The 25344-nt window shown below is 43.3% G+C and overlaps 1 protein-coding gene across 1 annotated transcript in view; it reads right to left on the minus strand.

Moving 5' to 3' along the window:
* The window catches only part of ADAMTS19 (ADAM metallopeptidase with thrombospondin type 1 motif 19), a 422212-nt gene extending 398084 nt beyond the window's left edge, over positions 1-24128 (minus strand). Inside the window, exons 1-3 of the mRNA XM_075341865.1 lie at positions 24041-24128; positions 23133-23138; positions 16493-17124 (exon numbers count right to left, since the gene is read on the minus strand). Of these exons, the coding sequence (XP_075197980.1) occupies positions 16493-17124; positions 23133-23138; positions 24041-24128 (726 nt within the window). The remainder of the gene's footprint in view (positions 1-16492; positions 17125-23132; positions 23139-24040) is intronic.
* Between the last annotated feature and the right edge of the window lie 1216 nt (positions 24129-25344).

Consider the following 25344-nt stretch of genomic DNA (forward strand, 5'->3'; position numbering starts at 1 on the left):
TGGTATATTTGTCCCCATCATGGCCCCATCCTGGTAAATGTTACCCATTCTGGCATGTTCCCCCATGCTGGTAAATGTACCCCATCTTGACATATTGCCCATCCTTGTAAATGTTCCCCCATCCCGGCATGTACCCCATTCCTGGTAAATGTTCCCAATCCTGGTTAATTTACCCCATCCAGGTAAATGTACCCATTCCTGGTAAATGTACCCTATCGTGGCATGTTTCCTCATTCTGGCATGCATGTTTCCCCCCATCCTGGCATGCATGTTTTCCCCATCCTGGCATGCATGTTTCCTCCATCCTGGCATGCATGTTTCCTCCATCCTGGCATGCATGTTTTTCCTATCCTGGCATGCATGTTTTTCCCATCCTGGCATGCATGTTTTCCCCATCCTGGCATGCATGTTTCCTCTATCCTGGCATGCACGTTTCCTCCATCCTGGCATGTATGTTTTTCCTATCCTGGCATGCATGTTTCCTCCATCCTGGAATGCATGTTTTCCTCATCCTGGCATGCATGTTTCCTCCATCCTGCCATGCATGTTTCCTCCATCCTGCCATGCATGTTTTCACCATCCTGGCATGCATGTTTTTCCCATCCTGGCATGCATGTTTCCTTGTGCGCTCCCCCTCTCCCACCCCACGCTGCCATGTGCGCTCCCCCTCTCCCACCCCACGCTGCCATGTGCGCTCCCCCTCTCCCACCCCACGCTGCCATGTGCGTTCCCCCTCTCCCACCCCACGCTGCCATGTGTGCTCCCCCTCTCCCACCCCACGCTGCCATGTGCGCTCCCCCTCTCCCACCCCACGCTGCCATGTGCGCTCCCCCTCTCCCACCCCACGCTGCCATGTGCGTTCCCCCTCTCCCACCCCACGCTGCCATGTGCGTTCCCCCTCTCCCACCCCACGCTGCCATGTGCATTCCCCCTCTCCCACCCCACGCTGCCATGTGCGCTCCCCCTCTCCCACCCCACGCTGCCATGTGCGCTCCCCCTCTCCCACCCCACGCTGCCATGTGCGCTCCCCCTCTCCCACCCCACGCTGCCATGTGCGCTCCCCCTCTCCCACCCCACGCTGCCATGTGCGCTCCCCCTCTCCCACCCCACGCTGCCATGTGCGCTCCCCCTCTCCCAGCCCACGCTGCCATGTGCGTTCCCCCTCTCCCATCCCACGCTGCCATGTGCGTTTCCCCTCTCCCATCCCACGCTGCCATGTACATTCCCCCTCTCCCAGCCCATGCTGCCATGTGCGTTCCCCCTCTCCCAGCCCATGCTGGCGCTGCCGCACACGAGTTATAAAAAAAAAGCAACACACAACTTACCTGCACCCGCTCCCCCGCTGCGCGCTGCTGGGTCCTCAGTTCCCACGCAGCCAGCAGACGGCGCCGGCGCTGCTCTCTGACGCTCCTCCGTCTCCTAGGAAACCCACTGCAGCCTGGGGGGGGAGGAGTGTCAGAGCGGAGGAGAAATGTCTCCTCCGCTCCAACACAGATTTGATCTGCCGGCGCGACTGCACTAGCAGATCAAACCTGCAGCATCGGGCGACAGCACGCGTGCCAACAGAATGGGCTCAGCGTGCCCCTGGTGGCACGCGTGCCATAGGTTCGCCATCACTGGTCTAGAATATGGGGGGGAGACACTCAGGGAACGTATCCCCCATTTTCTAGGAGTGCGGACCCTTCATGTGAGGAGTGTGGGTGCAATGAATCTGCACTCACTCTCCCCGGGTCCACAGCAGCAGAGTCCATGTCGTAATGGTTGCTACCAAAGCTGCAATGCCCTGCTCATGAGGTAAGGGCATGCCTAATCAGGAGAACTACTGTAGAGGAAGCTCTGCTCACTGGTATATAGGTGCTCAGAGGTAATAATAGATAAAATTAGTGAGTAACCTCGGCACTCTAAATCTCCCAGACTAAGTCAGTAAGTCACAACGGATAGTAATGCAAAATCACTCTTTATTGGTCCGTATTAAGAAAATTTTTTTTTTCATAAGCATATATGTTTTTGTCCAAAACAAGTTACAAATGACGTTTCGGCCTGAGCCTTCGTCAGATTGGACTTATCTGCATGTAATCATGAAAAATGACAATAATCAGTATCACATAAGAGTGAGAGAACAATAACATAAACTAGAACAATGTAGAGGTACAATTGGGATGCAGCAAAAAAATTGCAACACAGCAAGAAATGAAACACATGATACAAATGTCATAATACAGTACAAGGACAATATAGTAATGACAAATATGGGGTCAGAGTAGACTTAGACAGCTCTGGTACGAAAGAGATGTCAATCATAAAGTAACATGTGCAGTAGGTGTAGAGCTACAGTATGCATGGCAGAGCTAATGGGTAGACCGACCATAGAAAAAGAACAGAGAAAAAGTGGAGAAAAAGTGGAGAAAAAATGGAAAAAAAAATGGAGAAAAAGTGGAGAAAAAGTGTAGAAAAAGTGGAGAAAAAAATGTAGAAAAAGTAGAGAAAAAGTGGAGAAAAAAATGGAAAAAAAGTGGAGAAAAAGTGGAGAAAAAGTGGAGAAAAAGTGGAGAAAAAGTGGAGAAAAAAATGCAGAAAAAGTGGAGAAAAAAATGGAAAAAAAGTGGAGAAAAAGTGGAGAAAAAGTGGAGAAAAAAATGGAAAAAAAGTGGAGAAAAAGTGGAGAAAAAGTGGAGAAAAAGTGGAGAAAAAAATGGAAAAAAAGTGGAGAAAAAGTGGAGAAAAAGTGGAGAAAAAGTGGAGAAAAAAATGGAGAAAAAGTGGAGAAAAAAATGGAAAAAAAGTGGAGAAAAAGTGGAGAAAAAGTGGAGAAAAAAATGGAAAAAAGTGGAGAAAAAGTGGAGAAAAAAATGGAGAAAAAGTGGAGAAAAAAATGGAAAAAAAGTGGAGAAAAAGTGGAGAAAAAGTGGAGAAAAAGTGGAGAAAAAGTGGAGAAAAAAATGCAGAAAAAGTGGAGAAAAAAATGGAAAAAAAGTGGAGAAAAAGTGAAGAAAAAGTGGAGAAAAAAATGGAAAAAAAGTGGAGAAAAAGTGGAGAAAAAGTGGAGAAAAAGTGGAGAAAAAGTGGAGAAAAAAATGGAAAAAAAGTGGAGAAAAAGTGGAGAAAAAGTGGAGAAAAAGTGGAGAAAAAAATGGAGAAAAAGTGGAGAAAAAAATGGAAAAAAGTGGAGCAAAAGTGGAGAAAAAGTGGAGAAAAAGTGGAGAAAAAGTGGAGAAAAAAGTGGAGAAAAAGTGGAGAAAAAAATGGAGAAAAAGTGGAGAAAAAAATGGAAAAAAAGTGGAGAAAAAGTGGAGAAAAAGTGGAGAAAAAAATGGAAAAAAAGTGGAGAAAAAGTGGAGAAAAAGTGGAGAAAAAAATGGAAAAAAAAGTGGAGAAAAAGTGGAGAAAAAGTGGAGAAAAAGTGGAGAAAAAGTGGAGAAAAAAATGGAAAAAAAGTGGAGAAAAAGTGGAGAAAAAGTGAGAAAAAAATGGAGAAAAAGTGGAGAAAAAAATGGAAAAAAAGTGGAGAAAAAGTGGAGAAAAAGTGGAGAAAAAAATGGAAAAAAAAGTGGAGAAAAAGTGGAGAAAAAGTGGAGAAAAAGTGGAGAAAAAAATGGAAAAAAAAGTGGAGAAAAAGTGGAGAAAAAGTGGAGAAAAAGTGGAGAAAAAGTGGAGAAAAAAATGGAAAAAAAGTGGAGAAAAAGTGGAGAAAAAGTGGAGAAAAAGTGGAGAAAAAAATGGAGAAAAAGTGGAGAAAAAGTGGAGAAAAAGTGGAGAAAAATGGAGAAAAAGTGGAGCAAAAGTGGAGAAAAAAATGGAAAAAAAGTGGAGAAAAAGTAGAGAAAAAGTAGAGAAAAAGTGGAGAAAAAGTGGAGAAAAAATGGAAAAAAAGTGGAGAAAAAATGGAAAAAAAGTGGAGAAAAAGTGGAGAAAAAGTGGAGAAAAAAATGGAAAAAAAGTGGAGAAAAAGTGGAGAAAAAGTGGAGAAAAAGTGGAGAAAAAAATGGAAAAAAAGTGGAGAAAAAGTGGAGAAAAAGTGGAGAAAAAGTGGAGAAAAAGTGGAGAAAAAAATGGAGAAAAAGTGGAGAAAAAGTGGAGAAAAAGTGGAGAAAAAGTGGAGAAAAAGTGGAGAAAAAAATGGAAAAAAAGTGGAGAAAAAGTGGAGAAAAAGTGGAGAAAAAGTGGAGAAAAAGTGGAGAAAAAAATGGAGAAAAAGTGGAGAAAAAGTGGAGAAAAAGTGGAGAAAAAAATGGAGAAAAAGTGGAGCAAAAGTGGTGAAAAAAATGGAAAAAAAGTGGAGAAAAAGTAGAGAAAAAGTGGAGAAAAAGTGGAGAAAAAAATGGAGAAAAAGTGGAGCAAAAGTGGAGAAAAAAATGGAAAAAAAGTGGAGAAAAAGTAGAGAAAAAGTGGAGAAAAAGTGGAGAAAAAATGGAAAAAAGTGGAGAAAAAGTGGAGAAAAAGTGGAGGAAAAAATGGAGAAAAAGTGGAGCAAAAGTGGAGAAAAAAATGGAAAAAAAGTGGAGAAAAAGTAGAGAAAAAGTGGAGAAAAAGTGGAGAAAAAGTGGAGAAAAAAATGGAGAAAAAGTGGAGAAAAAGTGGAGAAAAAGTGGAGAAAAAGTGGATAAAAAGTGGAGCACCCTTTGGTGCCTTTCATGTGGCACTAAGGGGTGCTTAGCTTTGTATTTAGCCAAAAAAATGAAAAAAAAAATGACGTAGGGTTCCCCCTAGTTTTGTAGCCAGCTAGGGTAAAGCAGACGGCTGCAGCCTGCAGACCACAGCTGGCAACCTCACCTTGGCTGGTAATCCAAAACTGAGGGCACCCCATGCTGTTATTTTAAATTAAATAAATAATTTTTAAAAAAAAACACGTAGGGGTCCCCCAAAACTGGATCACCAGCCAAGGTAAAGCAGACAGCTGGGGCCTGATATTCTCAGACTAGGGAGGTCCATGGTTATTGGACTCTCCCCAGCCTAAAAATAGCAGGCCGCAGCCGCCCCAGAAGTGGCGCATCCATTAGATGCGCCAATCCTGGTGCTTCGCCCCAGCTCATCCCGCGCCCTAGTGCGGTGGCAAACGGGGTAATATATGGGATTAATACCAGATGTGTAATGTCACCTGGCATCAAGCCCTGGGGTTGGTGAGGTCAGGCATCTATCAGATACCCGACATCACCAACCCAGTCAGTAATAAAAAAAAATAGACGACAAACACATTTTTATTTGAAAAAACACTCCCCAAAACATTCCCTCTTTAACCAATTTATTAGATTGAAAAACAAATCCAGGTCTGCTGTAATCCAAGAGGTTGCCATGACGATCCACACTGTCCCAGTCAATGAAGAGCAGGATGTTCCCCATTGGCTGGGAGAGCAGTGCAGTGACCTGAGCTAACATCAATGGGTCAGCCCAGGTCACTGCAGGGGGGTGACAAGTGCTGCTGTCAGCGAGGTACATTACCTGCGCTGATCTCCAGCACTGCCGACAGCCCCTGTCACTGAGTTCAATGACCGGCGCCTTCCCCTCAAGTATCGCGAGAGGTCCGTGACGTCACCGCTAGTCAGTCTCGGGTCGGAAGCGAGAGGTGATGTGACAAGCGGCGGCCATGGAGGACAGTGACAGCGCTGAGGTCGGGATGGCGGGACTTCATCACCGCAGGTAAGCCGAGCGGGGGGGGAGGGTTTTGTGTGTGTGTGTATGTGTATGTATGTGTACGTGTGTGTGTGTGTACATGCCGCGGGCAGGAGGGGGCGGAGCGAGCTGAGCGGGAAAGTGTGGGCTTCCTGCACGTAACTAAGATAAACATCGGGTTACTAACCAAAGCGCTTTGCTTGGATACCCGATGTTTATCTTGGTTACCAGCTTGTGGCAGGCTGCCAGCGATGGCTCCTGCACACTGTAGCTGTAAAAAGCCCTGCTTTTTGCTGCTAGAACCGTTCTCGAACGTATCTAGAACTATCGAGCTTTTGCAAAAAGCTCGAGTTCTAGTTCGATCTCGAACAGCCCCAAAAATCACTCGAGCTTAGAACTGGAGAACCACGGACCGCGAACCGCGCTCAACTCTAATGAAGATCCCTTGTTTGATGCTAACAATATGCCTGTCATTTCAAATGCAACTGAGCATGCATTTTTCCATGCTTGCCAGCATGACAGATTTACTTTGGGAACACAACTGCAATGGTTGTTCCTCCTAGCCAACGTAGTCATCAGACATATCACACTGACTGTGAGTCTCGTCCTTTGCCTGTCTCTGAGATAACACCATATCCCCCTACACATCTAACTGCTGTTTGCTCTTTCTCCTTTTTCCCCTCCTCCACATCTTTTTGCCTGCAATATGGTCTTTGATGATCTCCAATAACTCCATGAACATGTAGAAGTTTCTGTACTTCTTCCATCCCTGTAGCATCTTTGTGAGTGTTTTTAACAATATAATTATAAGGATGGTGACATTGTTTATGTCACAGTTATCCCTACTAACAAATTTAGTTACTTCTTCAAATAGTCTCAGTAGGTGACACTCATCCTTCATCATCTGCCATTGGCAGACTTCAAAGTAACCCAAGAAGTTTTCCTGCTGTATGATATAATGAGCCATCCCTTTATGTTGCTCATTAGAGATGAGCGAACCGGTCCCGGTTCGGCTCGAGGTCGGCTCGCCGAACGGGGGTCCCGTTCGAGTTCGGTTCGTCGAACGTTCGACGAACCGAACTCGAACGTATAGGCTATAATGGGAGGCAATCACAAACACATAAAAATGCATTATAAATGTACACAAACAGTTAATAAACATTGCCATAACACTTACCGGTCCTCGCGATCCCTTCTGCACTCTGTCTCCTGCCGCTATTCCATCCGATGATCGCTGAATCCTCCTGGTGACCTGCACTGCCAGCAGAGATGCAGGACCTATCGTGACGTCAAAATAGCCATGTGATCAGTCACGTGGCTATTATCTCATTGGCTACAGACTGGTCACATGACTATGACACGTCATGTAGGACCTGCGAGTGCATCTCTCCGGTACACGGTGCACATATGTGTATCGCCGTGTACCGGCGACATGCTCTAGCACACGGTCGACTCCCCATTCCGTTAGGGACCGGCTGACACAGTCGGTCATTAACGGAGATCACCGTTGCCATAGCAACGCAGTTAGCGGTGACGTCACCACTAACCGCGGCTCCGAGAGCACCGTTGCTATGGTAACGCGTCTGTCAGCGTTACCGCTGTTACCGCTGACAGCCAGCACTGATCACTCACGGAGTGAAGGCTGCACGCTGCTTCCCGATCGTAGTGAGGATTATACTGAGGATGAGGTTCCCCAGCCCATGATGGGCTGGTGCACCTCATCCTCACTACAATCGTCACTACTACTACACTAGAAAGAAAGAAGACAGAAGAGCAGGATCGTGGAGGGCTGACAGGGGGTAATAAAGATGGAGTCTCTAATGTGTCTGTGTATTTATTTCTATTAAAGTATTTTTTCTCTGTGTGGTGTTTTTTTTAACCCCTTATTGGAGATTCTTAATGGCCGGGTCAAACGTGCCTGACATTAAGAATCTCTGGCTTAATACTGGCTAGTAAAACAAAGCCAGTATTAACTCATGATTACCCAACAAGCCACCCGGCTCCAGGGCTGTTGGAAGAGTTGGATACAGCGCCAGATAATGGCGCTTCTATGAAAGCGCCATTTTCTGGGACGGCTGCGGACTGAAATCTGCAGCAGAGGCGCCCAGAAACCTCGGGCTAACCTGTGCTGCGGATTCCAATCCCCAGCTGCCTAGTTGTACCCGGCTGGACACAAAAATGGGGCGAAGCCCACGTCATTTGTTTTTTAATTATTTCATGAAATAAGTGAAATAATTAAAAAAAACGGGCTTCCCTATATTTTTGGTTCCCAGCCGGGTACAAATAGGCAACTGGGGGTTGGAGGCAACCCGTGGCTGCCTGCTGTACCTGGCTAGCATACAAAAATATGGCGAAACCCACGTCATTTTTTTGGTGGGCAAAAAATTCTGCATACAGTCCTGGATGGAGTATGCTGAGCCTTGTAGTTCTGCAGCTGCTGTCTGCTCTTCTCCATACAGATAGACAGCAGCTGCAGAACTACAAGGCTCAGCATACTCCATCCAGGACTGTATGCAGAAGTTTTTTGCCCCCTGAAAAAATTATGTGGGCTTCGCCATATTTTTGTATGCTAGCCAGGTACAGCAGGCAGGTACGGCTGCCCCCAACCCCCAGTTGCCTATTTGTACCCGGCTGGGAACCAAAAATAAAGGGAAGCCCTTTTTTTATTATTTCATGAATTTCATGAAATAATTAGAAAACAAATGACGTAGGCTTCGCCCCATTTTTGTGTCCAGCCAGGTACAACTAGGCAGCTGGGGATTGGAATCCGCAGCACAGGTTGGCCTAAGCTTTCTGGGCCCCACTGCTGCAAATTGCAGTCTGCAGCCACCTCAGAAAATGGCATTTTCATAGAAGCGCCATGTTCTGGCGCTGTATCCAACTCTTCCAGCACCTGCCTGCTATACCTGGCTAGCATACAAAAATATGGCGAAGCTCACGTCCTTTTTTTGTAGTTTTTTGGCAAAAAAAATAAAAAATGCTTCCCTGGATTTTCCATTGCCAGTGAAGGTAACACCAATCAGTGGGGGTTAGCAGCCAGTAGCTGCTTGGATTACCCTTAGCTAGCAATACAAAAAATGCAGCGGGAGCCCATATATATTTTTTTTAATTATTTATTTAAATAACTAAAAATAAAATGGGCTTCCCTGTATTTTGATTGCTGGACATCACAGTGCTGTAAAAATAAATCTTTAAAAAAATGACGTAGCGCTCCGCGGTATTTTTGATTCTCAGCGCAGATAAAGCAGACAGCTATGGGTTGCCACCCCCATCTGCCTGCCGTTACCTTGGTTGGCAATCAAAATACAGGGAAGCCCATTAATTTTTTCTATTTAAAAAATAGTTAAAAAAAAAATGACGTTGGGTCCCCCCATTTTTGATAGCCAGCTAGGGTAAAGCAGACGGCTGTAGCCTGAAAACCACAGCTGGCAGCTTTACCGTGGTTGGGGATCCAATGTGGAGGTCCCCTCAGGCTCTTTTTTATAATTATTTTATAAATATTAATAATTACACAATAAAAGTAGGGTCCCCCCCAAATTGGATCACCAGCCAAGGTAAAGCGGACAGCTGTGGTCTGGTATTCTCAGGGTGGGAAGGTCCATAGTTATTGGGCCTTCACAGCCTAAAAATAGCAGGCCGCAGGCACCCCAGACGTGGCGCATCCACTAGATGCGCCAATCCTGGCGCTTCACCCCAGCTCATCCCGTGCCCTGGTGCAGTGGCAAACGGGGTAATAAATCGGGTTGATACTAGCTGTAAAGTAACCTGAGATCAAGCCCAGCAGTTTGTGATGTCATGGCGTCTATTAGATACTCAACATCATAAACTGTCAGTACTAACAAAAAAAAAAATCGACAAAAGAAATTTATTTGAAAAAACAGTCCCCAAAACATTTCCTCTTTCACCAATTTATTGTAAGAAAAAAAATAAAGGGGTCCCACGACGACTCTGGACCGTCTAGAATATGGGGGGGAGACACTCAGGGAACGTATCCCCCATTTTCTAGGAGTGCGGACCCTTCATGTGAGGAGTGTGGGTGCAATGAATCTGCACTCACTCTTCTCGGGTCCACAGCAGCAGAGTCCATGTCGTAATGGTTGCTACCAAAGCTGCAATGCCCTGCTCATGAGGTAAGGGCATGCCTAATCAGGAGAACTACTGTAGAGGAAGCTCTGCTCACTGGTATATAGGTGCTCAGAGGTAATAATAGATAAAATTAGTGAGTAACCTCGGCACTCTAAATCTCCCAGACTAAGTCAGTAAGTCACAACGGATAGTAATGCAAAATCACTCTTTATTGGTCCGTATTAAGAAAAAAAAAAATTTCATAAGCATATATGTTTTTGTCCAAAACAAGTTACAAATGACGTTTTGGCCTGAGCATTCGTCAGATTGGACTTATCTGCATGTAATTATGAAAAATGAAAATAATCAGTATCACATAAGAGTGAGAGAACAATAACATAAACTCGAACAATGTAGAGGTACAATTGGGATGCAGCAAAAAAATTGCAACACAGCAAGAAATGAAACACATGATACAAATGTCATAATACAGTACAAGGACAATATAGTAATGACAAATATGGGGTCAGAGTAGACTTAGACAGATCTGGTATGAAAGAGATGTCAATCATAAAGTAACATGTGCAGTAGGTGTAGAGCTACAGTGTGCATGGCAGAGCTAATGGGTAGACCGACCATAGAAAAAGAATGGAGAAAAAGTGGAGAAAAAGTGGAGAAAAAATGGAGAAAAAAATGGAGAAAAAGTGGAGAAAAAGTGGAGAATAAGTGGAGAAAAAGTGGAGAAAAAGTGGAGAAAAAGTGGAGAAAAAGTGGAGAAAAAGTGGAGAATAAGTGGAGAATAAGTGGAGAAAAAGTGGAGAAAAAAATGGAGAAAAAGTGGAGAAAAAGTGGAGAATAAGTGGAGAAAAAGTGGAGAAAAAAATTCTCCACTTTTTCTCCATTTTTTTCTCCACTTTTTTTCCACTTTTTCTCCATTTTTTTCTCCACTTTTTCTCCACTTTTTCTCCACTTTTTTCTCCACTTTTTCTCCACTTTTTCTCCACTTTTTCTCCACTTTTTCTCCATTTTTTTCTCCACTTTTTCTCCACTTTTTCTCCACTTTTTCTCCATAAGTGGAGAAAAAGTGGAGAAAAAGTGGAGAAAAAAATGGAGAAAAAGTGGAGAAAAAGTGGAGAAAAAGTGGAGAAAAAGTGGAGAAAAAGTGGAGAAAAACAATGGAGAAAAAGTGGAGAAAAAGTGGAGAAAAAGTGGAGAAAAGTGGAGAAAAAGTTGAGAAAAAGTTGAGAAAAAGTTGAGAAAAAAAATGGAGAAAAAGTGGAGAAAAAGTGGAGAAAAAGTGGAGAAAAAGTGGAGAAAAAGTGGAGAAAAAAATGTAGAAAAAGTGGAGAAAAAATGTAGAAAAAGTGGAGAAAAAAATGGAGAAAAAGTGGAGCACCCTTTGGTGCCTTTCATGTGGCACTAAGGGGTGCTTAGCTTTGTATTTAGCCAAAAAAATGAAAAAAAAAAGACGTAGGGTTCCCCCTAGTTTTGTAGCCAGCTAGGGTAAAGCAGACGGCTGCAGCCTGCAGACCACAGCTGGCAACCTCACCTTGGCTGGTAATCCAAAACTGAGGGCACCCCACGCTGTTATTTTAAATTAAATAAATAATTTAAAAAAAAAACACGTAGGGGTCCCCCAAAATTGGATCACCAGCCAAGGTAAAGCAGACAGCTGGGGCCTGATATTCTCAGACTAGGGAGGTCCATGGTTATTGGACTCTCCCCAGCCTAAAAATAGCAGGCCGCAGCCGCCCCAGAAGTGGCGCATCCATTAGATGCGCCAATCCTGGTGCTTCGCCCCAGCTCATCCCGCGCCCTGGTGCGGTGGCAAACGGGGTAATATATGGGGTTAATACCAGATGTGTAATGTCACCTGGCATCAAGCCCTGGGGTTGGTGAGGTCAGGCGTCTATCAGATACCCGACATCACCAACCCAGTCAGTAATAAAAAAAAATAGACGACAAACACATTTTTATTTGAAAAAACACTCCCCAAAACATTCCCTCTTTAACCAATTTATTAGAATGAAAAACAAATCCAGGTCTGGTGTAATCCAAGGGGTTGCCATGACGATCCACACTGTCCCAGTCAATGAAGAGCAGGATGTTCCCCATTGGCTGGGAGAGCAGTGCAGTGACCTGAGCTAACATCAATGGGTCAGCCCAGGTCACTGCAGGGGATGACAAGTGCTGCTGTCAGCGAGGTACATTACCTGCGCTGATCTCCAGCACACTGACAGCCCCTGTCACTGAGTTCAATGACCGGCGCCTTCACACCAAGTATCGCGAGAGGTCCGTGACGTCACCGCTAGTCAGTCTCGGGTCGGAAGCGAGAGGTGATGTGACAAGCGGCGGCCATGGAGGACAGTGACAGCGCTGAGGTCGGGATGGCGGGACTTCATCACCGCAGGTAAGCCGAGCGGGGGGGGGGTGTGTGAGTGTGTGTGTGTGTGTGTGTATGTATGTGTACATGCCGCGGGCAGGAGGGGGCGGAGCGAGCTGAGCGGGGAAGTGTGGGCTTCCTGCACGTAACTAGGATAAACATCGGGTTACTAACCAAAGCGCTTTGGTTGGATACCCGATGTTTATCTTGGTTACCAGCTTCTGGCAAGCTGCCAGCGATGGCTCCTGCAGACTGTAGCTGTAAAAAGCCCTGCTTTTTGCTGCTAGAACCGTTCTCAAACGTATCTAGAACTATCGAGCTTTTGCAAAAAGCTCGAGTTCTAGTTCGATCTCGAACAGCCCCCAAAATCACTCGAGCTTAGAACTGGAGAACCTCGAACCGCGAACCGCGCTCAACTCTATTGCTCATACAGATGTTCCAAGGTATCCCATTACATTGTCACAAATCAGGCGGTGCGGAGGAAGACCATTGTGCTTTTGCATAACCTGGAAAGTGTGATTCACCATGTAAGAACAGTAGAAGTGACCAGACACTCGATTGGCATCTTCATCTTTATGAATGTTTGCACAATTAAATATAGTACCTGTGTCATATAGGGAGCATTTTTTACTTTACCGAAAGGCATTGCAGCTACAATATTTCAGTGATTTGCTTATGACAATATCCAATTGCAGTTTAACCATACAGAGCGAGATTTGCTGGTTGGTTCAGATCAGCAAGTCTTCCATCGCATGTCTTTTGTTAGGCATGCTTACAAAACTGTAACTATAAGCTTACAAGAATGAAGAAACTAGTCAGGGATGGGATGCAATGCTGTGCCATATTGCTGTTGGGGATGAAGTCATGTTCATTGATGATGATGCAGAGAAGGTGGATAAATGCCCCCTAATGATGAAACTAGACATAGCGTCCAACCATTGAGGCTTCACAACCTGTCTTGGTTGTGGTGTTACATTGTTGTCACTGAAAATATTCACCCTGTGTGCCATGAAATACATGTCCCTGTCCAAAATTGCTGTCTATGTATCAAAAGAGCAGTTCACTTTTAGCTCAAAGCCAAGTCTACAGGGCGACCAACATTCTACTGCATGTGAAAGCATGAAGAGGGGTGATTTTCTGTCAGAAATAGTGACAAGTAGGCATCTCCAGTGAAGCTGATCACACTTCATCATATCTTGAAAGAGTAAAGTCCATTAGGTGGAACGTAAGCAAATGCAAAAACAGCAATTTGATCATGTGAGAATTTAGTTGTCATAAAATAGGCTGACTAGGAGCAGATACTTGTATCTTGGCGACACAATCTGGCAATATAGTAGAAAAAAAGTGAAGTAGTCATACTATGACACGCAGTATATGAATATGGTGACACTGACCGCTTTTACATGTGGCTTGCTGTAGGACGAGCATCAGATGGAAGGGTAGAAGGGCAGCTTGTTTTTCCCACATGAGCAGGTGATGCTCCTGCATATGATGATAGAGAACATAGTTCCTACTATACTGCAGCCTGGACATTCACAGGTTTTTTTCTGCTACAGAACCTGTTCATTGCAAAAGTTTCATTGGCTGGAAAATTGGAAAATAATTCCCACACCCAAAATGCGTGCACAATTATTAGCATACCTGATCTGGCTGTCCTGAGATCCTTGCATCCTCCTCTTGATACTTGCCTCTAGATTAGCCCTAACTCAGATTGCTATTGCCACCTCAGGTGCCACTGACAGTGCCTGTCATGGCTGATAGAGCCACCTACAGAGCTAAGTATTTAAATCCAGCCCCCCATCTCCTCCACACCCATTTCATCTCAGTTAGATTAGGGGATTAAGGGGCGGAAAAGATAGAGGTGTCATTGATGGAATTGAAAGTCAGTAAAGTAAAAGATTAACTCTTATGAGGAGGATGACTGTGCATAACACTGACTTAAATTGACAGTGTCACTGTCAGAGGTAACATCATCATGCTGTGACTGGGACAATTGATGTGCCATATATTCCACATTGTCCTCTGCTTCCTCCCCATTATTATGCTGGCCAACTACAAAGTAAGCTAATTTTGACCTGAGTAGGCTGTACTATTGCCTGGATGGCTGGTGCCAGTAGTGGTACTGCTACTGCTACATGTAGCTCGCACATTATTATTGCCATGAGCATGTGGATTTTTTTATGTTACCTTGTTCATTGCTACTTTTTCTTTAAACATACATTTTATAGTACACTATATTTAACTTTTGCCTCTGTTTTCAATCCCAATTATTGCCACCAAAGGCCTGAAAAAGAAATGCTAGGTACATACCCAAAAAGCCAGAAAAGGCAATATGCCGCATAATTGTTATATTGTTTATGGATATTAAAGTATACAAAAAACATTAGCTTGTTAGATACGTACTCTGAAAGGTAGAAAATCAGTTCTTTTTAGTTTTAGAAAAAAGTGGGGGGTTTCAACTCCTTCATGCTATGGCCATTTTTTGTTTTTGTGCATTGATTTTTTTCCCTCTTTCTTCTAAGAACCGTGACTTTTTTTTATTAATTCCTGATGAGTTTCTTCCTCTATTCTGAGAATTAATCAGGGGATATACTGGAGGACATCATCCTGTCTGCTACTGATGAACATGGTTCCCCTGATGTATTTTAAGCCCTTCTCCAGTACATCCCCTGATGAATCCTCATGATGGTGGAAGAAAATGCTTCAGGGAGCTATTTGAGGTACTGGATAACATGAGTGGCAGTTCTATACTCAGGTACTGCCCTTGTAGGGGTGGAAGCAAATACACAAGCTCGTAACATTAGGCAATATACAGCACTAACCGTCAAGATCCCCTTCATGCATCTGGACATCCTGGAAATTGGGTGATCCATGAGCACCTTTATGCACATTGTTGGCCTGATTTTGCTGAAACTGATAGCCACAGTGTGTTACTATGTGAATCAGCCCCTTCTGGGAACACTGGATTAGTCACTTTTAACCCTGTCTGTATCTCCTCATGGGCCTCAAAGGTTTATTTTTTTTTATTCTGATGTACATTAAAATGTAACACTTCTCTCCCTGCTAACTACAAACATTATAATAGTTCCTCCTGATTAGCTGTGCTATAGCTTGTAATGTGATAGCCGTAGGTATTATGAGGAATCTTGTTCAACAAAGTTCCTAAGGCTAGTTTCCCACATCCGGCTTTTTGCCGGTTTGCCAGATTCGGCGAACGCCAGTACAGTGTATACAGTACAGTGGCAGCACGACAAGCTCCAGTCACATGCTGTCATGTGACCGGAGCATGTGACCCGGAAGTTACAGCGCTGCCACTGTACACACTGTACTGACATGCGCGGAATCCGGCAAACTGGTGAAAATCCAGATGTGTGAAACTAGCCTAAGGGGTACTTTACACGCTGTGACATCGCTAACAATTTATCGTCGGGGTCACGGTGTTTGTGACACACATCCGGCATCGTTAAAGACATTGCAGCGTGCAACACGTATGAGCGACCTTAAACGATCACAAAAGAGACAAAAATCGTTGGTTTTGGAGAGGTCGTCTAAACACCAAAAATCGTTGTCTCGTACGTAGCGATGTTGTTCCTTGTTCCTGCGGCAGCACACATCGTTATGTGTGACACCGCAGGAGCGCCGAACATCTCCTTACCTGCCTCCACCGGCAATGTGGAAGGAAGGAGGTGGGTGGGATGTTACGTCCCGCTCATCTCCGCCCCTCTGCTTCTATTGGCTGGCTGCTTAGTGACGCCGCAGTGACGTCACTATGACGCCGAACGCACCTCCCCCTTGAAGGAGGGATTGTTCGGCGGTCACAGCGACGTCGCTGAAGAGGTATGTGCGTGTGACACTGCCATAGCGATAATGTTTGCTATTGCAGCGATCACCAAATGTCGCACATACGACAGGGGCAGGTGCTATCGCGCTCGACATTGCTAGCTGTTGCTAGCAATGTCACAGCGTGTAAAGTACCCTTAAGACTCAACATGAATTCAATTCACATTGAATCAATTGGATCAATTCAACGTGTGATCTTACTCTGACGGATGCATTCTCTTAAAAAAGTATAAAATGACCGCAGCCATTTAAGATGATTCACACATAGCAACATGCATATTGTTTATGCAAATCTGGGTTGAGTAAATTTCTTAAAGTTAGACACAAATCTGATTTGCAGTGAATTAATTTGCTCATCGCTAATATTGAATAACCATCATCACAATTACCAACATGTAAAGGACCAAAAGAATGTCTGTTAAGATCCAGATGCTCTTTAAAGCTCGACTTATGTTTCATCTGTGATTTCTCAATCCTGAATATTTTACATTGAGTGATCAAATATTCATCAAATGCTTTTGGTTCTATTTATGATTCTCCATTGTTAATCCAATTCATCTAAAACATGTTAGCTTTACATTTTTCATCTGAACTTACCAACCCTCCACATGTGCTGAAAGAAGCAAATGATCCTTGATGTCCAAGAACAGTGCCGCTATAAAAGCAGTCTTTATCAATATTCCCAGTATTCAACGATTCCTTCCTGTCTCTCTTTCTCTCTTCAACCACAAAGCTTGGAGACAAAAAGCGATTATCCTTTTTCAATAAAAGATACAGGTCCTTCCCAAAGGCAGAAATCCTAACCTTCATCTTTCCATTGTCATCTACTGTTTGGCTTGTAGAATTGTTAATTTTTCCAAAACGGGATGTTAAAGTGGGTGAAGACATACTGGGGGGAAGGGAATGCATTGATTTTGACAGCCAAGGAATATGAGCAAAATGGTAAAGCTCATGAGACTCATGTTCTTCATATTGTTCCTCATTCTGATCCATCTGTTGGGGATAATAACTTGGAGTAGATGAAAGAGAAGATACAGAACGAACTTCCCGAGAACTAATAGCAGCCTGATTATTTGATGAATGAAGGTCCTCAGTGCTATGATTTCTGTAGACATCTTGAACACCTGACTCTACAACAGTCCTTCCATCTTGTCCTTTTTCCTGTGAGCCCCATAAAGATGGAAACACAACTTCCCATTCTTCATCCCACTGGAAAGATGAAATAAGTCCTTAAAAATATAATGTAAAAGCAGACGATTAGCTGAAAGGCAGTGGCCCTATTGATGTAAGACAGTAAACATAAAGTCTAGAAATACAGTATAACAACTTTTATGTTAATATTAAAGAAGTTGCACCAAGTTACCAGCACAAGTATCCAGGATTGGTGCCTGGTATTGCAATTATTCTCTGTTGAATTGAACAGGGATGAGTTTCAATATCAGACACAACCTGAGGGTGCATTACATTTCTGGAAGATTGCAACTAATGATTTTTTTATCCCTCTTTAAGGTTCCATGCATACTGTTCCAAGGATAGCATCAAATCTTTTTCAGGGCGATCAGGTAGGCCTTTCATAAAGCCTTATTATGGGAACTGCTTGTCTAATCTCCCAGAACATAATGCCATTCCTTCCTTCACATTGGAAATATGGTAGTATTTTCAAGTGCATCAACTGTAAAAAAGTGGACCTAGTTTTTAATATTACTAATATTAGTATAATAATATCAATATAATATACATTATTTTTCAGATTACAAGATGCACTTTTCCTCCCAAAAATTTGGGAGGAGAATGAGTGGTGCGTCTTATAACCTGAATGTAGCTTACCGGGGGGTGGTGGAGAGGACTAGCAGGATGTATGGGCAATACTGCAGGCTGCTGGGGCCACTGTGCTGGGGGCTGCTAGGGGCCTCTATGCTGGGGGGGTACTGTGCTGGGGGATGGTGAGGCAGGGGCCATCCTTAGGTCAGCGGTGCGGCTTCAAATAACGGCGCCCGGAGTTGGCATTTGCGCAGATGGAGCTCTCGGCTCAAGGTCTCATCTGCACACGTGCAGCCTCCAGCCCAGCAGCGGACTTAAAGGAAACCTATCAGGTGCAATATGTACCCAGAACCACAAGTAGTTCTGGGTGCATATTGCTAATCCCTGCCTAACTGTCCCTGTATCTAGTAGCATAGATAAAGGGATCTTTAGAAAAAGTATTTCTAAAGATCTTTTAAGTTATGCTAATGAGTGCAGGGACTAGTCCCAAGGGACTAGTCTGCCCTCTTAGCATGTTAGCACACCCACAGGGGCGTACTAACATGCTATTCAATGCAGTATCACCAGCGGTGCCGTGCGTACCTGTGTTCACCGTGACCACGCTTCTGGATGCCTGGCACTTCCAGTCATGTTCAGCAGACCGTTCTGAAGCTGGGACGAGTACACCCGGATTTATACTGCACATGACCGGAAGTGCCCGGCATTCAGAAGTGCGGTCACAAGGAACACAGGTACGCGTGCCACCGCTGATGACGCTGCATTGAATAGCATGTTAGTACGCCCCTGTGGGCATGCTAACATGCTAAGAGGGCGGACTAGTCAGAGGATATAACACCCTTGGGACTAGTCCCCCCGCTCATTAGCATAAGATAAAAGATCTTTAGAAATATTTTTTTCTAAAGATCCCTTTATTTATGCTAGTGTATACAGGGATAGTTAGGCAGGGATTAGCAATATGCACACAGAACTGCTTGTGCTGCTGGGTGCATATTGCATCTGACAGGTTCCCTTTAAGGAAAATGGCGCCTGGAGATGGCGAGTATGCAGACGAGATCTTGGCTTGTCATTGAGCTGATAGCTCATGCACCGACTCCGGGCACCATTATTTGAAGTCACACTGCTGACCTAAGTATGGTCGCTGCCTCACCGTCTCCAGCACAGCGGCTGCCAGCAGAGCACCAGCAGCCCCCAGCACCTAAGGATGGACCCTGCCTCGCAGCCAACAGCACAGCGGCCCACAGCACAGCGGCTTGCAGCCCACAGCAGTTTCTGGATCTTGCCTGCCTCAAGCCATCTGAAGCGAGCATTTGGGATACCCACCGCACCATCGTCCTGCTCCACCACTGCCCCTGCCTCCTGTGACCCCATTCTTTTTTTTTTCCTTTTTTTTCTCTAAATTTGGGGTGCATCTTATAATTCGGTGCAACTTATAAATCGAAAAATACAGTATTTTCACGTTACTGATATGTCCATCATCAATATTCTTGTAGACTTCTGATAAATTTATATTTATAAATACAAATGTAGATAATAGCATACATAATATAGATTTAGAATATAAAATAAAATGGATGAACACAATTTATATTTAATATTTGCTATGAAAAATGGTTGATATCTGCAGTATCATCCCTCTTGCTAAAGGACCTGAATTCACCTCACTGGGATGTAGAGATATGACCTCATGCTTACTAAGCAAATTACTTGGGATTTAAATTGTTCATAGAGAAACCCTCTTACAACATTTTAACACAAAAGGTGTGAACTACACAAAAAAACACCACTGATAATGAGTCAATCAACATTCATGATGACCCCACAGCATACTAAATTGTCTAAATACTACGGTGGCAAAGTAGTGAATCAAGACTAAACAGAATTTGCTAAATTTGCATTTTACTAATAATCCCTTCATCAACTTATATTGAGTTATGATTTTAAGTAATAGAAATATATTATTAATCAAACTTTTGATTATTAATTTAAAGATTTTGCAGAACCCATGTGCATAATGACAAAAAAGTGTTGCCCCCTCTTAGAAAACTTTACGCCATACACTGAGATAATTATAAAACAACAAATTGTGTTTTTCTTACCCTCCCTGAGCTTAGGGTCAGATAATTATAAAACAACACATTGAGTTTTGCTTACCCTCCCCTAGTCAGTTCTACGTCTATAGATTCAACCAATCGGTGAGCTCAGCGGCTAATTTAATATCACTACAGTATGAAGTCTTTCTTCAAGACAGAACATTAGTTGTTAAAGGGAACCTGTCACCAGGATTTTCCCCTATAAGTTGTAGCCAGCACCAGTGAGCTCTTATATACAGTATTCTAGAATGCTGTATATAAAAGCCCAGGCCACTGTGTATAACATAAAAAACACCTTTATTATACTCACCTAGGGGGTGGTCCGGTCCAATGGGCGTCACTGCTCACCGATCCGGCACCTCCTCTCTGCTGCAATCGCCGTCCTCCCTCTTTTCAGCCTCGTGTGGATGACGCGTCTTACGTCATCTACACAGCCCGGCAATTGCAGTCCTGCACAGGTGCACTTTGATCTGCTCTCAACAGGGTAGATCAAAGCACTGTAATGCGCAGGCACGTGGAAGGGTCAAAGACTCAGCGTCTCAGCACTACAATACTTTGATCTGCCCTTGGCAGTGCAGATAAAAGTGCATCTGCGCAGGACCGCAATGCTGGCCTGTGTGGATGACATAAAACGCATCATCCACATGAGGCTGAGAAGAAGGAGGATGGCGAACTCAGCAGAGAGGATGCATCGGACTTGCAAGCTGTGACGCCCATAGGACCGGACCACCCCCTAGGTGAGTATAATAAATGTCTTTTTTACGTTATACAGAGTGGCCTGGACACTTATATACAGTTTTTAGAATGTTGTATAGAAGAGCTCACTCATGGTGGCTGCAGCTTATAAGGGACAAACCTGGTGACAAGTTCCCTTTAAATCAAGAAAATAGGGTGCATGCTGCATTATATACATTACCATGCTGTATAGTGTTTCACCTTTTATTTATGTGCTTAGCTACTTGGCAATCGTTACCTTAATAACCACATGTAACATGTGTTACGTGACTACCAATCTAAGATGGTCTTCACACCAGTAGTGATTAACTAATTTGTGTTGGGTTAAGGCACACCCAGTCCTGCTCAATCCTTGGTCAAACCAATTTTAATATGATTGGTAAGGATAAGCGTTTCTCAGTCTTATGTACTGTAAAAACAGGCTATTTATTACATGGTGTCTAGTCTTACTATGTATAGGTTATTTTGTGTTTCAATTTCTCACCATTATTAGAATCTGTTTAATTTCAGTGCTTGGCAATATACTTTTTAAATAGAAACTGTCAGATGCTCAAAAATGTATTTATATAACTTCTAAAAACCCATGCGCTCACCTGATTCTACTTCTGTTTTCCATTTAGCACTCTCATTTTATTGCAGAGACTTTCACATTTGATATTTTGGAGTACAGATTGTGAAATTTCTGTTTGCAGACCAACTTGGTTTTTCTTTAAAGGGTTCTCAGAGAGCATGCACTTTCACCACTCCCTCCCAGACACTGTTAATCACAGCTAGACTTATGCGGGCGTCACACGATACGATCTATCCTGTGATCGCATGAGCGATCGTACCTGCCCCTGTCGTTTGTGCGTCACAGGCAATTAGTTGCCCGTGGCGCACAAAGTTGTTAAACCGCTATCACACGTACTTACCTGCTGAGCGACGTTGCTGTGGGCGGCGAACATCCACTTCCTGAAGGGGGTGAGACGTTCGGCGTCACAGCGACGTCACACAGCAGCCGGCCAATAGCAGCAGAGGGGCGGAGATGAGCGGGTCGTACACATCCCGCCCACCTCCTTCCTTCCGCATAGCCAACAGGAGCCGCGGGACACAGGTAAGCGGTGTTCATCGTTCCCAGGGTGTCACACGGAGCGATGTGTGCTGCCCCTGGTACAATGAACAACCGTTGCAAAGAAAAACTAACGACTTTTTAAAAATGAGCGACGTGTCAACGATTCACGATTTGTGAACGTTCTGCGTCGCTCATAGGTGTCACACAGGACGACGTCGTAAACGATGCCGGATGTGCGTCACAAAAACTGTGACCCCCGACGACATATCGCACGATAGATCGTCTCGTGTGCCTCCCACATTAGACTGGTAGATCAGCGTCAAGCTGTGATTTGCAGCATCTAGGGAACAGGAGTTAAAGCGCACCCCCCCAATCTGAATAAAAGCCCAGCAGGCCTGCAAAGCAAAAAATTCACATATTGAGCTCCAAAATCAACAAATGTGAATATCTCTACAATGGTATGATGTAGTGCAAAATGGAAAAGAGCGTCAGAATCAATGGACAGAAGGGATTCTTAGAAGTTATTAAAATAATGTTTTTGAGCATGTGACAGGTTATTTTAAGAAGCATATTGTAATGCACTGAAAACATATTTGATAATGGTGGGAAATTAACAATAACATATACTAAGTAGTATACAGCAAATACCCTTAATTAACACAAAACATATCCAACCACTTAACTCAATCAATCCTATTAAAATGGGTGTGACTAAAGATTGAATGGGACTGGGTGTGCCCTAAGTAAAAATTGAGGAGTCAGTCACTACTACCATGAAGACCTTCTTAGCACTGTAGCCACTAAACAATTGGTACATGTTATTAAAGAGAATTTGTCAGCTGGTTTATGCTATGTAAACTGAGGACAGCATGCTGTAAGAGGTAAAGAACAAAAAGCAACTGTGTTTCTCTTATCTGTGTGTGAGATATTGTTTATGTAAACTAAACTGTTTATTACCTTGTGATCAGCATTACAAGATTAGAAATTCATGTCATGGCAGTCAGACATGCCCCCTGCTGTGATGACATCTCATAGACAATGCACAATCTTCATTGAGAGCCTGATGTTGGCAGGGGCAGCAATCTCAGCTCTGGTGTTTTCCTGAATCTAAATACTTTGTTTCAGAATGACTGCAGCCAGTAATCTATGTTATACACATTTGGATTCAGAATCTCTTTACCTACATTATGTTACTGTCAGATGAGGTAGCAAAAACCTGCTGACAGATTCCTTTTAAGGTAACTATTGACAAGTAGGTAAGCACAGAAATAAAAAATCAAATACTATATATCATTATAAAGTATATAATTTATTGTGTATCCCAATATTTCCTAGATTTAAAGGCTGTTTAGTCACTGTAGTGATAATAACTGTTTTTTCACACTGTGTGGATAAGAATCACATCAAGACCTCTACATACATTTTTATGATTTTCCCTAATTTTCTTCCAAGTGTAAAATATAGCATACAAAAATCACGGTAAAACTGTTATCATAGTCAGACACATATGCAGTGGTGTGGAAGGCTCATACAAATTGAAATGTCTTTTTCCATTTGGCACTGATTAACACAACTACACATCCCATCACCTGGGATAGACCCTTTTCTACAGTAGCAGATACATAATATTTCACTATCGTAGACATGCCTGTACTGTATATTACTTATGCCATATAGATTCCTAGAATGAACAATCAACTAAAGAATATATTATAAAATATATCCACATATTGCATTTGTGTTGCTCCGCCCCAGGTACTGGACATCTCAACTCTACACGAGTAAACTAAATATATTGAAAATGATATATGCATCTGTATTATCTGTCCCTAGACCTAACTTATTCATTTGAAATGTATCTACCTGCAACTGTAACTCTTCTGAATCTTTAATAGCAGCAGTTCAGATTTCATTCAACGTTAACGACTCTCATTTGGGTCATTGACAAACTACCCAACTATCAGCAATTTGACACAGCTACTATAGCAACTCCATGTGTATTTTGCCTTCAGCACAATCTATGAATAGTCATGTCGACCTGGGAATCTGATCATACAGTTAGGGAAATGAATTGGTGTTACGAATGTTCAGATGATACATTCTACGCATTTTTTAAACAGTTTGTAAAAATCAGGTTCAAGGCAGGATTGACCTTCGGAAAGTTACCGATATATATATATAGTCCAATAAGGTATCAAAATATTGTTATCAAACTTTTTGAAGTTAAATTTTTAGTGTTAAGCTGAGTTTATATAGTATATAGTTGGCATTATATGGATATACTACTAAGAGCTACGTTTAATTATAAATGTGATGCACAACTTATTACGACATGGAATGTATCTAGTCACACATCAATGGAGTAATCCAACTGACAGAAGACCTTAAAGGCTGACCTTAGGAAAGGGTTTATATCTCCAGTTGTCTAAGTAGCCAGCAATGGTGAAAATGTATGTGAGCGGGATAAGACATAAAGTAACATGCACACCACAGAAGCATTCCACCTACCTGTACTGATCCCACATGACAGGATACACAAGAACAGATAGACAAGGCAGCAGTTGCAGTGCAGTCCCATCCCTTTTTCTTGCCCCATCCACTTAATGGTCTAAACACATGGAACAGACGCTGAAAGAGTCTTAAATCTGCCAATGTGTGTTGCTTGCTTCCCCAGCTTTTTTTTTCCAGCAAAGTTAGTGAATCACTGCCCAGAGAACAACTTTGCCTTTTTTTTCCACCGTCGTCTGTGTGGATTTATTGAAGGGGGGCAAAAGAGGGAAAATTATAACTTTAGGTTCAAGTATTTCTTCTGTAATGAAAGAGTGAATATTGAGTGTTATTGGTGCAAAATCAGATTCCTCAAAGGCACAATCAAAGTAAGAGCTTCCTACTAAAGGAACCCAGTGAATTGGGAGACAGATGAAAGAAAAGAGTTTTTGTGCAGGAAGAGAGAAATATAAAGCAGCTGCAAAGCAGACAAAAGAGGGAAAGAGATCAGATCTCCCTTGCAGTCACACACATGCACATGCTGTACTGAATACTGCACACATTATCTTTGCCTCACACAGTTATAAGAGCAGTAGGAGGGGAGGAGAAGCAGGGAGAATGCTGGAACTAGCTAGGTGGCTGTACAAGCTCAGACATTCAGAGGAGGGGGCTCTCCTTCCAATGACACTGGATTGGCTACAAGCAATGAATTATTAGCATAAATTGCACGTGAAATGGGAGCAGGTAGGACTTCAGAGGCTCGCTAGAGAGCCGTGAACTTCCAGATCAACAGTAGTAGGAACTCTGGACCAGTGCCACTGCCAATGCTTTCTAGGCACTGTGATGTTCCTTTCATATTGCAGCACACCACTACACTACTACAATTCATTCATCTGAACTGCATTTTGTTGCTTTCTTGATTGATTCGGACAAATCTAATGTGTTTGAGACAGTCGGACATTCTTGAGACCATTTCTTTCGTGGAAGCTATTATTTTAAAGGCTTTGCCTGTCCAAAATAGGTTATTATCACCCATTCATAAGATATAACACGCAGATTGCTACGGTAGAATAGATGTAGAAACGTGGCACTCAAGATCAATGTGAATAGTGGTTTTTATCTTGAAGAACTTGTAGGACCAGCAGAAGCACAGACGTTTTGGTCAAAAGACCTTCATCAGTGTGCATGCAGAGGGTCCTTAGATAGTATAGTAGCATAGCGAGCAGGGTATGTATGTAGCTGGGTATGATGCGGTGTCCACCGCTGTCTATGTGGCACTGTGACTGAAACGTCTGTGCTTGCTCTGGTCGTACAAGTTCTTCACA

This window comes from Anomaloglossus baeobatrachus, chromosome 1, assembly GCF_048569485.1.
Source record: "Anomaloglossus baeobatrachus isolate aAnoBae1 chromosome 1, aAnoBae1.hap1, whole genome shotgun sequence".
Taxonomy (NCBI): Eukaryota; Metazoa; Chordata; class Amphibia; order Anura; family Aromobatidae; genus Anomaloglossus; species Anomaloglossus baeobatrachus.